The sequence below is a fragment of the Aptenodytes patagonicus genome, chromosome 4 (genome assembly GCF_965638725.1).
Source record: "Aptenodytes patagonicus chromosome 4, bAptPat1.pri.cur, whole genome shotgun sequence".
In the NCBI taxonomy this organism is placed as follows: Eukaryota; Metazoa; Chordata; class Aves; order Sphenisciformes; family Spheniscidae; genus Aptenodytes; species Aptenodytes patagonicus.
The window spans coordinates 54,356,650-54,369,354 of NC_134952.1; the positions used below are offsets into that span (position 1 = coordinate 54,356,650).

General features: G+C 42.3%; 1 protein-coding gene across 6 annotated transcripts in view; it reads left to right on the forward strand.

The window, feature by feature from the left end:
- The window catches only part of GRID2 (glutamate ionotropic receptor delta type subunit 2), a 755,994-nt gene extending 743,885 nt beyond the window's left edge, over positions 1-12,109 (forward strand). For 4 of the 6 annotated variants that reach the window (XM_076336770.1, XM_076336766.1, XM_076336768.1 and 1 more), the window contains 2 exons: positions 7,181-7,421; positions 11,541-12,109. In XM_076336770.1, coding sequence (XP_076192885.1) covers positions 7,181-7,421; positions 11,541-11,963 — 664 coding nt within the window. In that variant the 3' untranslated portion in view covers positions 11,964-12,109. Of the gene's footprint in view, positions 1-7,180; positions 7,422-9,046; positions 9,443-10,254; positions 10,346-11,540 lie in introns of those variants that run through there. The other 2 variants (XR_012995185.1, XR_012995186.1) reach the window with 2 other exon arrangements.
- The last annotated feature ends 596 nt before the right edge of the window (positions 12,110-12,705 follow it).

The following is a 12,705-nucleotide window of genomic DNA, read 5'->3' on the forward strand; positions in this document are numbered from 1 at the left end:
ATTCCATGGCCATCATGTGCAACATCACAGCTGATTTTTGGATCTCGGAGACGATGTTGGAAGCATGGCAGATAGCAAGACAGCCTTTCCCAGTGCAAACTGAGGAGAGGAGGTGCAGAGCTGTCCCAGTTGTGGGGAACGCATCAAAGTCTGCTTCATTCTTCTGCAGACTCCACGAGCTGTCCCTGCCTTCACATGCATGGACTTGCTTTTGGTTTATGGTAACAAAAGCAAGAGGAAAATTAGGCCCCAGGCATTCATGTGGCCCTGAAGTACTGAATTTTTTATAAAGCTTAGTAACTGTCATTTTTCAAGTAATTTTCTAAAAGAGGACTGGAATACAGGTAGTGCACAGGAACCAATATACCTTGAAAGTACATTTCTTTATTTTAATAAGGTTGGCGATGTACCATGACTCGCCATAATGAATTAATTTTGGTGTTTACCATAACAGCACTGAGCTTAATGAACTCGTGATATTTGTGCAACTGTCTGTAGATGTTCTCTTGTCATTTGGGATTTATAAATAGGTACTAATACTTTTATCACCACTTTCTCCTGAGCAGGAAAGATCTGCATGGTGAAAGGCCAGTTAAGCTCACTTCAACTTTTTCTATATAAAAGTAAACAGAAGATCTTGAATAACTTGATTTTTGTCTTTATCTAGGTTTCTGAATTGTTAGTATTCAGCAAAACTATGTGGCTTGAATAATACTATTAGAGCTGTCCTTATAAAATTCCACCATAGTTGTGTAATAAATACAGTTAATATCTCATTTCTTATTACTGCAGATGCCGTTTCATTTAAGTTTAGCCTTCTGTATTTGAGAGAGTGTCCATGTAAGTTTAACAGATTTAAATAAAAAGTAGTTCACTAATTTGAACCAAGTGATACTAATTTATGGGATCCAAGTCATGAGTGCTGCATCTTCTGAAGCTAATGGTTTATTGCTGAGCAAAACAGCAGGTCAGCTGCTTTCTCTCTTTTAAGATTGTTTGATATGCAAATCCTTAATGCTGAACAGCAGGTCTGGTTTACTACTGCTTCTTCTATCATATCCAGAAGGTGAGATGCTTATCCTTGTTTCTGCGCACTGACTTCCTGGCGATGGCAGCGTGATGCTGAGCACTGCTGAAGGGCAGATTGGAAGGCAACTACCTGCCTGCCCTCATGGGGCACAAGTTAGTTGGGTTTAAATCTGCTTGGAGTCCCTGCCAGAAAACAGGCTTCGCAGCTGGATCCAAGGGCACTCTTTTGCTGGGTTAAGTGGTGGGAACGGGTGGAGTGGGAGCATGGCTTTGTCTAATCTGGCAGCCCAAGCTGCATTTGGCTGGTGTGAAAAATTTCCTCTCATGGAGCCTGTGACTGGGAGCTCATTAAAATGCTGGCTTAAAAAAAAAACATACAGAAAGACAGAAAACAGTATCTTCAAAACCAACATTTTTGTTTGCAGGTATCAAGACCTGTAGTCGAAGGAAGGACTGGAATAGCAATGATCTCTCTGCCTCCAGGTGCTTTGCTCATCTTGCAAGCTCTCCTAGCATCAACCTCAGTCTGCTCAGGAGCAGGCACTGGCACTGCTCCCCACTTTCTTTCACCTCGGGACAGCTACTTCTGCCCTACACCTTCCCATGCCTCCTTCACCTCTGGACTGTATTTTTCAATGATCTGGTGCCCCTTTCAATTCTAGGCTTAGGTCTAGGAATGGCTAACTGGGTAGTGCAGCTGGTGCTGGGCAAGCAGCCATTTCTGGATGAACACCTTCCCACCAGCTCCCTAAACACTTCTGAGTTTTATTTCTGACCATTCCCTCTCTCTTTATTCTGTGTGTTTGAGCAAGACAAAATCGTGCAGGAACGTTCCCCTCTTGTAGGTGAATACAGATATATCCTTCACTCTCCTCAGCAGCTTCATAATGGTCCATGGCTGTAATATGATGCAAACATGATTTGTTGGGCAGCTGGGGAATGACAATATTTGTTGGCACTGGGGATAGCATCGAAGTCAAGGCTTTGAGCATCAATGTGTGTCTCCTGCAAGGCCCCAAGGATAAGGTCTAAATCATGAAAACTACTCAGGTCTCAGTGAGACAATAAGGTGCCACTGGCCAGGGAGGAGATGAAAAGGATCCCCAAGAGCCTCCTACTTGCCTGTCTCCATCCTTATTCCCTGTTTCCCTCCCCATGGCTGGGACTGCCTCTTCCCCAGGCAGGAGGCAGCAAGCTGGGCTGGGCAGCAGCTATCCCTCTCCAGCACCAAAGCCCTGAGCCAGCCTCACAGGTGGCACCTGTGAAAGCTGCTCTGCTGCTGAGAGGGGGATTTGCTTTGCCAAAACCTAAAGCCTGCTCAGGGAGATGCAAGCGGAGTTGGCATCACTCCAGTTATTGCTGTGAATAAGAAAGATCTAGGCAGTCGCTTCACTGAAACAAAAAAAAAAAAAACCCCTCCTTGTGGGTTCCTACCTGTCTACTTTGATAACTGAAGGATGGTCACAAATCAGCTTAAATATCTTGTTTTACGAGAGGGGAACCAAATTCTGTGAAGACTTGGCAACAGATTTTTGTTAGAAAAGCTCTGGTGTGGAGCTTTTGCCTGAGGAGTTTGACTCTTGGCTAGCCACTGGAGAGATCTTTCCACCACCTGGCCCTATCTGCAGGCACCAAGCGCTCCCAAATGTGACTTGTGAGCTACCCAGGAGCTCCCTGGGAGCTGGTGCAAGGGCTGGGACCTTGGCTTGGGCCCCCGAGGCATAGCCCACTGAGGTACACAAATAGCTTTTTTTTATTATTATTCATTTACTTTTTCTCCCCCTTTTGACAGTGGGCATTCATTGCATGGCTCTGCGCACCTCCTCTCTGCAGCAGCCTGATCCTGGAGACTAGAGCCAGAGTAGCACCTCACCATCTCCTCTTCCTTGTCAGTGCCGATGGCAAAGTTATCCCTCTGGATAACACGTTCCTGGTGCAGGAAGCTGGTAGTCAGTAACCTTGGACATCTCAGACCATGCATTGGAAGCTGATATTCAGTAACCTTCGACATCTCAGACCATGCATTGGCGTTTCTGATCTCATTGTAAATGGCCTGTTATGTCTCTTGCTACTGATAACTCAGAAAGAATAAAACAAGATCAAAAAAACAGTGTTGTCACAGATGTCTCAATTTTGTAGTGTTTGTGACACCTTGCTATCATAATAAGTTGTTTTTTTTTTTTTATCTGTGGGTGTTTTGGAGGAGTAATTACACTTCACTGCCAGCAGCAAAGTATGTAGTTACCGAGTTGAATCCAGCCCTATTCCCATTGATTCAGTAGGATTTGTTCACATCACTGTCAGATTTGGAAACCACAGGCAATTTAGTTTTCTGTGCTTATATCCACTAGACCTCACTTGGCACTGTGAATTTAGGGCCAAATTAGTTAAAGTGCATGCAGACATTTTCTTTCATGCAGCTTAATAACTTTACGTCATTGCCTTGAAAAATGTTACTGTAACGGTTCGCCTGCTAGAGAAAAATATGTTAAGATCTGCACTCTATCCATAAGCAAGTTTTAAAGCTCATGTTTTTCAGACAAATCAGATTATTTCAATATATAGGCTTCTTTTGTAAGCTTTTCAAGACTGGTATTTCAAAACAGCAGGAACTCATGCACCCTACGTATTACTTTCCACCACTCTTACTACTGGCTTATGTGTTGCAATACTATTCCACGCCAATACAGCAGGTTCAAAGGAGCCAAGACTGTCGAGGAAACGTTCAGTTGTAAAAATCTGGGACTTGTGAGAAGAGGCGCTTGCTGGAATTATAACATTTAGTGCATCGTTATCATTCAGAGCATTTAGTTAATGCATTATTATTTTAGTCAGTTATTAAATTTGAAAATCAAATATCAAACTGATTGTAGTGTCTGCCACCCAACAGGTATCTGATTAGATTGTATAAGGGCACCCACCAGGAGCTGCAGCAAAAGCATGTATTTTTATGGAAAGAGTGCCATCGTGTGGGAAGCTCCTGCAGCACGCAAGTATAGCAGTGCATGTTGTGCACGCTTGCAAGAAACCTCCCTTCCTCATGTTGTTTTTCATGGAATTTCAATAAAAGTAAAATTTCTGTTTCTGAAAATGTGCTACAAAAATAGGAAGTTTCATAACTAGGAACAGGTTCGTAGCGTTAAATCTTCTTAATATGTTAACTATTATTTTTGGTTCCACAAATGAGTGAATTCAGAAACAAAGTGTTTACTAAGTCTAACAGAAGTGGGATCTCCCTTTTTCTCTGTATGAAGTTAATATAGTTAGATATTCATGCTCTTATAATTTCTCTTGATATGTGTTTTATCTCTCAACATCTGTTTTCAGCTGCAGTTTTACAAGGCTTCATTATAAGCTTTCCATTTCTCAAGTTTTCCATGTAATGATACAATTACTATCCCTGGTTTCTGCTTCTTTTTTATGTTTTCCTTTAAATAATTGAACTTATATGTTACATCCATGAAGAAAATTGCCAATCATTAGCAGGAGTACAATTAGGAATAAATCTCTATTAAGGAACAAGCTAAAGTTCAGTGTCTTTATGCAAATGCCTATTGTTGAAAAGATGTCTTGTGTAATCATGAATTATACTGACAAGTGAAGAATCATTTCATTAATGAGAATAGAGCAATCATTTGGATGGTTTGTTCTATTACTGACTGAATAAAAGAGAGAAAATAGCCCTGCTCGGGGATTAGAGCTGCTGCTGGAAGAAATAAGCCCCACACACAATGTTGTTCTGTTACTGCCTTGTGTAGATAGTACAGTAATTCCTAAATATAAAAACACACATGCCAAATGTTTGGATTGGGCATCGAAAATTAATCTTCTATTACTCCACAAGAACTTATACAAAAGGGTTCTGTTTATGCTGACTATCTGCTGCTCCTGCTAACCTGACAGACTGGAATATTTGGGCCAAAATACTCATGTAAGTCCTAATGCAGGATGCTAGGGCAGCGAGAACCAGAATTGCAGCGAGTTATGTCTGTAAGCACTGTATGCCATGATAGAGAGTAGCGTATGGACTGTGTTTGCAGTCGCAGAGGAGTAATTATGGTGGGAAAGGACCTCCAGAGGTCTCCAGCCCAGCCCTGTGCTCAAAGCAGGTCCAGTTAGGTCAGGTTGCTCTGGGCCTTGCCCAGTGAGCCTTTGAGTATCGCCAAGGATGGAGATGCCGCAAATTGTCTGTAACAGTCTTTGACCTCTCCCATTTTCCTTTTATCTAGTCAGAATTGCTCATGTTCCAGTTTGTCCCAGTTGCATCTCTTCCTGGCACCAAGTCTGGCTCCAGCTTCTCTACACGCTCCCAATAGGCAGCTGTAGGCAGCAATGACAGCAATCCTGTGTAAGGTCCTCATGCCTCCAAAGCTCCTCTGAACTTGGATGTCTCATAACAGCTATTCTGTCTCTTGCAACAGAACAGAGAGTCCTTCTGTCCTTGACTTATCTCTGCTCCCTCAAGAAGCTTCGGAATGGAGCTTCCCTAAGTTGGCATTGGGTTTGGGACAATTCAAAATATAGCCCAGGCAACTCTGACCTTGTTCACCGTTCTCCAGGGCTGGACCTTCAGTGATGTACTGTCAGCAGGCATTGCACAGAATTTATCCCACTTCTTATAAACACAAAGCTATGCGAACAAGGTGATTATGGCATCTCCAAAGCCACGCGTATCACCTGCAGTCTGTTCCTCAAAAGCACTGTTCCCTTTGGTACAGCACAGAGGTGGACAAGCAGTTCCCCTCTGAACAGGTCGGGATCTCAGCCACAGGACATACTCCTAGGTAGAAAGCAAAAACTCACTCCAGAGTTGTGCTTGTGCTGGGCTTTAAGCCACTGATGGCTGCGTGAAGTCTCCCATTCCTGGTAGGACCTGGTAAGTATATGGTCATTTGGATATGCCATAGAAAATGTAGTGGCTTTATTGACATGCCTACCTGTTCAAGTGGCATCAGAGATTGAATAATCTCTGTATACAGCAGTGTCCCTGTGCTTCCGAGGTGCATTCAAACTCCTTTTCATAATACTGTATTTTTCTGAGGTTGAGGTAGACCATTGCATTGAGCTGTTATGGTAGCCCTGAGTCAGTGGGACAGCTTTTCTTCATCCTTCAACGCAGTACAGTCTCTGGTAGCAACATACCAGACCTCTGCTGGTTTGTGTGCACTTGGATTTTTTGCATGCTGTGTCAAATGATTGCACATATAATTGTTTGCCTTCCAACACTGAAATGAAAAACAAATTTATTACATGAAGGAAAACATTCCCCCTGTTTTATTCTTTTTAAGTGTAATTGTTGAATTTTTTATTTTGGATAACCAGATGCACCCAGCTGCTACTCTAGTCGCTTCTGGATGTTTTTAAAAAACACACTCCTCAGAAATAGATAAGCTAAATATGAAAATCTTCTTCCAAACAAAATTCTCATTCCTCAAACTATTCGTCCCACAGGAAGTCTAGCTAAATACGTTGGCCTTGCAAACTGCCCAGTAAGTCTTTGGCGGTGGGCTGGGTATGTAGGTGCAAGGATGAGTGAGTTCCGCAGCAAAGAGCCTTCCTATGGAAATTGCTTACCAGCAGGTCTCATGCTCCCATTGAGCAAGATTAGTTTAGGTCTTTACTGACTGCAACTAATACAGTTCTGCTCTCTCTCCAAAGCAGCAAGTAAGTAATCTGATAAAGATCAGTTTACAATAAGGTAACATATATCCTGTGGTATGTCTGAACTGTATTTTCCTTTTTTTTTTTTTCTTGAAATGTCTCTTCTCCAGCGATTAAAATGCAAAATATATATTGTCAAATACCTAATGCCCTACAAAAGTCAATTGACATAGTCTGTAGTGAAAGCCAGTTAAGAAAATATGGTATATTAAGTAAAGCATTTTCATTAAGGGTCTTAAAAGAAGGAAAGAGAGACTTGTATGTGCTTTCCTGTACCTAGAGTGGAGCATAGATGTCCATATGCTCAGTCTTACAGGCAACCCCATATTCTGGCTTTCTTTTCTGGCTAAATCGGTCCATCTGGATTCATCAGCTGCTTGGCTTTCCGAGACACATGGGAAGATTGCAAGTAGTTGGATTATATCCTCGTGCTCTCAGGTGCCACCTCCACTGCCCCACTTAACCCCTGACTCTGTGCTTTCTCCTCAAGGATTTTGGAGCTGCAGCAGAATGGCGACATGGACATACTGAAGCATAAGTGGTGGCCGAAGAACGGTCAATGTGATCTTTACTCATCTGTGGATACCAAACAGAAAGGAGGTGCCCTGGACATAAAAAGTTTTGCAGGTGTTTTCTGCATCCTCGCTGCTGGGATTGTCCTATCCTGTTTCATTGCAATGTTGGAAACGTGGTGGAATAAAAGGAAAGGCTCCCGGGTTCCATCAAAAGAGGTATTAGACCCTCCGTTTCTCCTGGGGAATTTTCATGCACCCTAAAGATTGCTGCCTTGACTTAGAGCATTAGAGAGGGTGGGGAATCAAATTCAAAGAAATTTCCTTAGCTTCCTGACTTCTTAAGGTAAATGTTGTTCCTCAAAATCTCTTTAGTTATTCTTTCTAGAAAAGCTTGAATGAAAAAAAAAACGTATATTGATGTTGTATAAATATGCAACTATTCTGAGTAAAACATAACTGTTACTTGTAGCATAGTACATTATTAATACATCAATATTTAGTTCATTATTCCCATTGGTGAGAGCTAATTCTCACAAGTAAGTTCAAAGGTTTCCTGGCTTCTTCTTGAAAAATATATCCCCTAAGCTCAGTGGCTGAGTCTTTCAAAACAGATTTGCAAAGTTTAGCCTCTTAATCAGCAGTTAGCTTCTTAAATAAGCTTGTCCCCATTTTCAGAAATGTTAGCCTCTTGAGACTTCCATGAACTTCACTTCTCATTATTTAATCTGAAGTCCAGGGAAGCAAGAGTGCATTAGATTTTTCAGATTCAGGCCAGACTTATTTCTGAAATCTACTAAAGACTTGTTTCAGAAAATCTTGGACAGAGAACACGGGCAGATATGTTATTTTTACACCAGAGATGAGTTTGCTTCTACACGTGCAAGTGTAACGCTTTCCTTCCCGTGGCAATCTACCTGTCCCTTTACCAGCCATCTGAGCCTTATGCGGTCTTACAGCAAATTTCTTACCTTCATAATTAAGTCTTTAGCTCTAGAAAATACTAGAAAAACATTAGGAAAAAGGAAAAAAGTTATTAAAATGTACTTGGCAGCAATGCCCAAAGCCGAACCTAAATACGAGCTTTAATGTAGCACTATCAATTATAGCTTTTCTATCTGTGTAGCTCAGACATATCTGTGTAGCTTGTCGGGTATTGCTGTTAATTTGCGTGCAGTGGTCTCACCTTCTCTGCAGTTTCTCCATTGTGTTTATTCCTGCTAACCTAATGCTGTGTAATCAGGCAGGATTAATTACACTACCTAATTAGACAGCATTGGCACTGATGTTAGAATACGTTTAATCTTTTCTTGCCTGTTTTAATTCCCAAGCTTTTTTTTGTTCAAGATCTGGACCGGACCATTATTAAAAGAAAAAAAAAGACTGTCTAGTCTTTAAATTGGGTTTCTCAGGAATGGAAACCATATAGTTTCAACTGGTAAATTATTTTAAAAACCTAAAATTTACTTGATTGTTGTTTACCCAAACTTTCAGAACTTCATACTTCATATTTATCTGGTGCAAAACATAAAAATAAATAACAAAGGAAAAGAAAAAAACCAACACGGATATTTTATATAACTATAAAATTTCCTATTTCAATTTTCAAATGCAGAGAAATTCAAGTGTATACTTTCCACAAATGGTATAATTTGGCCTCCTTGATCTTTGTTACGTGGTCATTAGCTTAGCATTTAAAATTGCATCTCAACGCTAAATTGAAAAGCTTGGCTCAAAACTGAGTTTAACGTGGACGTATGTGCTGAATGTCCCCACTATCCTGGATGTGGGGGTCATTCAGGAAAGAAATACATCTTAACTAACTCTCTTAAAATTCATTTTAGCTTCCATGAAATCCATTGGCTCTTCCAGGCCACTAGTCCAGAGTCGGGGGTCAGATTGGGCCAGTTTGTGGTCAGCAAGCCAACCCTTTTTCCTGGTGGCTGCCATCTTGTGCTCCAGAATGCAAGCATTTATACTGAAAAAAATTGTCTTATGGTTGCGAAGATAACATTTCGGTCGCGTACCAGAAGTAATCCATTCAATGATGTCTGCCTGAGTCTGCAGACAGCCTTAAACGGTAGCTCTGAGAGAAGTATGAACCGCCCCAGTAATCTCAATGGGATGTTGACTCTGAAGCCTGATGATAATTTAAATGTGAAAACTGCTGAATATTTCACTACTGATCACACAAGAGAGAAGAGGAAAGATCATATTATGGAGATATGCACAATCTTACTGTGAGTGGGTCTCATTTTGGTGTATCGATTGGGTGGAGATCGGGTTGTGGGCTAAGCATGGGAGAATATCACCGCTTACATATTTTCACTGGTCTGACCCTAGCCCCAAATGCATCTCTCTAAGAGAAGAAAGAGCAGTATTTTGAGTAACTTATAGAGGCTCGGAAGTGATGAAATTCCAATCTTCTCCCAATTGGCATTTTAAATTACAAAGTGTTTGTATGTTTTTTCAAAATTAAAAACAAACAAACAAAACCAAAAAACCCACCCACCCCTACCCCCCCCCCAAAAAAAAGAAAACTATTTAGGACTGTCCCTCAGAGACATAGTCATGACTTGCACGCGCTAACAGAGCCTCTGTGTATTTCTTTAGCTTTCGATGTGGCCCCAGTTCTCCTGCATCCGTATGCAGCGCCAAAGTTTTTAGGAGAGAGCGTTTGGTGAATGCGTTTGGTTTTGGTGTCACCTGTGTGGTTGTTATGTGCATCCATGTCTATGTCCACATGTGAATAAACTATAGACAGAAAGCTAAGTCCGAGAAATGAGCACTGCATTTTTTCCCTCCCGTGGTGAGCTCAAACCAAAGCCTCTGTGGTCAGCGATTGTCCAGTCCCTGGGAGATCCCTGCTGCCCCGTTCCCTGCCCCTTTTCCCCCGGTTTGTCTCCCTGTCCCTGCCCTCGGAGGGTAAAATCCCAGAAGGGAGCTGGCCTCTCAGTCTCCTTCCAGTCGGGCTCTGTGTTCAGTGTGGTACCAGTGCAAATATTCGGTGATCCGTTTTGCTAAGTAGATGAACTCCTGCAGTTTGTTCTAGGTGTGGACTTTCTCAGAGTGCTTGACTTCATTCCTAGACAAAGGAGGGATCTCAAGCCCATTCGGTATACTAGGAGTTTTGCCATTGGTTCAGGGAGCTCTGGATCAAGCCAGTCATTTGAATTGCAGTAATCAAGGCTGGAAGTCATCAGTGCGCATCTATCAGCTGCCTAATTATCCTGTGTGAGGTCCTAGAGTGTGAGATATTTCTAGTGGCCTGGAAGAGCCAGTAGATTTCACAGATTAAGGTAAATTTTAAGGTTAGTTGAAATCGATTTTTGTTCTGAATGAGCTGCGCTACCTAGACAGAGAATACCCCTGTTATGTGTAAACTTAATGCCGCTTTGAATTAAGCTTTGCAGTTCAGTAGAAATACCTATGTACAACACAGGTGATTTATTGTGTCACCCAGGACTTTCTCCCCTTTTTTTAACTTCTGTGCATTTAAATTCTCAATTATAACAAACAAACAAGTTTTACTGAGTTGTCTGGGAGGAGAGATTTAAGAAGGAAAAGGGACAGAGGTAAGAGGAGGGAGGATATATTATAATAAATACCCTAGGCCACCCTCTCTTCTTCTCACCCACAAGAGCGTAATTCCATCAGAATCGATGGAATTGCTTCTTTGTAGGTAAGGGGAGAATGAATCCCTCTTCTGGCATTGTAATTCAAAATTGCCTGGTGTGCTCCTTTCTGTGTGATGTCAGTGAGTCACCAGCGCTTGGATTTTTGTCTGGAGGTTCAGCTTTTCTATGCCTCAATTTATATTATAAAGGCAAAAAGCAAGCTGAGATGTTTTTAGCCCTTCCTTAAGCCCTGAGAGGATGACAAAGATGGCAACCTGATCCCTCAGAGCCTCCCATGTTGACATTCAAACTTAGTCCTCATTGCGGAGTTGAAGAACTGGCATCATCCCAGGCATTTGAGATCATGCTTTGCTTTTATGGCACAAAGTTTACTGTTATTCAGCTGTTGCTAGTCCAACCCACCTAGCTCCGAGCCTGGCTTTTCCTGACGGAAACCGACCGGTAGCGCTTGGAGATCTGTTGTTCGGATTCAGGGTTTGAAGGTAGCTGTGGTGTAAGGGTCTGCCTCGGTTTGGCTTAGCCCACCCAGCTTCAGGCGGTGGGGGTGTTCGCTGGTGACCTTCAGAGATGCCGTCAGCTAACAGGCAGCTGTAGTTAATTGTGCGTTGGGCTTCCCGAGCAGTTCGGATCGTACTGTGAAGCTTCAGCCCAGCACAAATGGTGATGGTGAGCGGTGCCTCTTGTTTTTCTCATTCCCCAGGACGACAAGGAGATCGACCTGGAGCACCTCCACAGGCGCGTGAACAGCCTCTGCACAGACGACGACAGTCCCCATAAACAGTTCTCCACCTCGTCGATTGACTTAACCCCGCTGGACATTGATACTTTACCCACACGTCAGGCACTGGAGCAAATCAGTGACTTCAGAAACACTCATATCACCACAACCACCTTCATACCAGAACAGATCCAGACTCTGAGCCGCACGCTGTCTGCTAAAGCCGCTTCGGGTTTCTCCTTCGGCAGCGTGCCCGAGCACCGAACTGGCCCTTTCAGGCACAGGGCACCCAACGGTGGTTTTTTCAGAAGCCCCATCAAAACAATGTCATCTATCCCTTACCAACCAACTCCTACTCTGGGGCTGAATATCGGTAGTGACCCAGACCGAGGCACCTCCATCTGAGCATCAGACCAAGTTTCTTCACTGTTTCTTTTTTAGGACTCCCTTTGCAAGGAGCAGCTGTAATATTGTGGGACTAACATGGATGTAACCTTCTTTCTTTTCCTTATTTTTTGTTTTTGAGGGGTTTTTTTAATTTGTTTGGGGGTTATTTTCTGTTGGGGGGGGGTGTCTTTTTTTTTGTTTTATTTAAGAATCGGGATTATTAGTAACAACTCTTCCTCCTCTTCTCTGCTTTCTTGGTCTGGTCTCCTCTGCCTTCCCTTATTCTCTTTACTACTTGAATCACTTATTCTTTGGTTTATCGCCACGTTAGATTTTGGTTACTTCAGGCTTTTCATATACTTTAGATATAGGAAACGTGCAGCGATTCATGCATAGAAAAACCCTGAGGATTACTTTACAGAAGGGCATTCGCTCCTCCTCCCCCACCGCCTTTTTTTACTATAATTGCAATAACTTAGATCCTTTTCATGTATTCTGCTGCATCCAGTCAGCGCTCCACTGCTGTGTGTCCTTTTAACTGTGGACCAAAGGCAAACCCTGCAGTTTAAAAAAACGAAAAATTTAAAAAAAAGGCAAAAAGAAAAAAAAAATGAAAAAAATGAAAGCAAAACAAATGAAGTTAGAAGACCATTCAGGCCCCATAATATGAGAATGCAATTTTGTAGGATTACAAAAAGCCATTACTATGCCAGTAAAGACTACAGTTAAATCTACTTTTGCACTGCAACAGTGCATATGA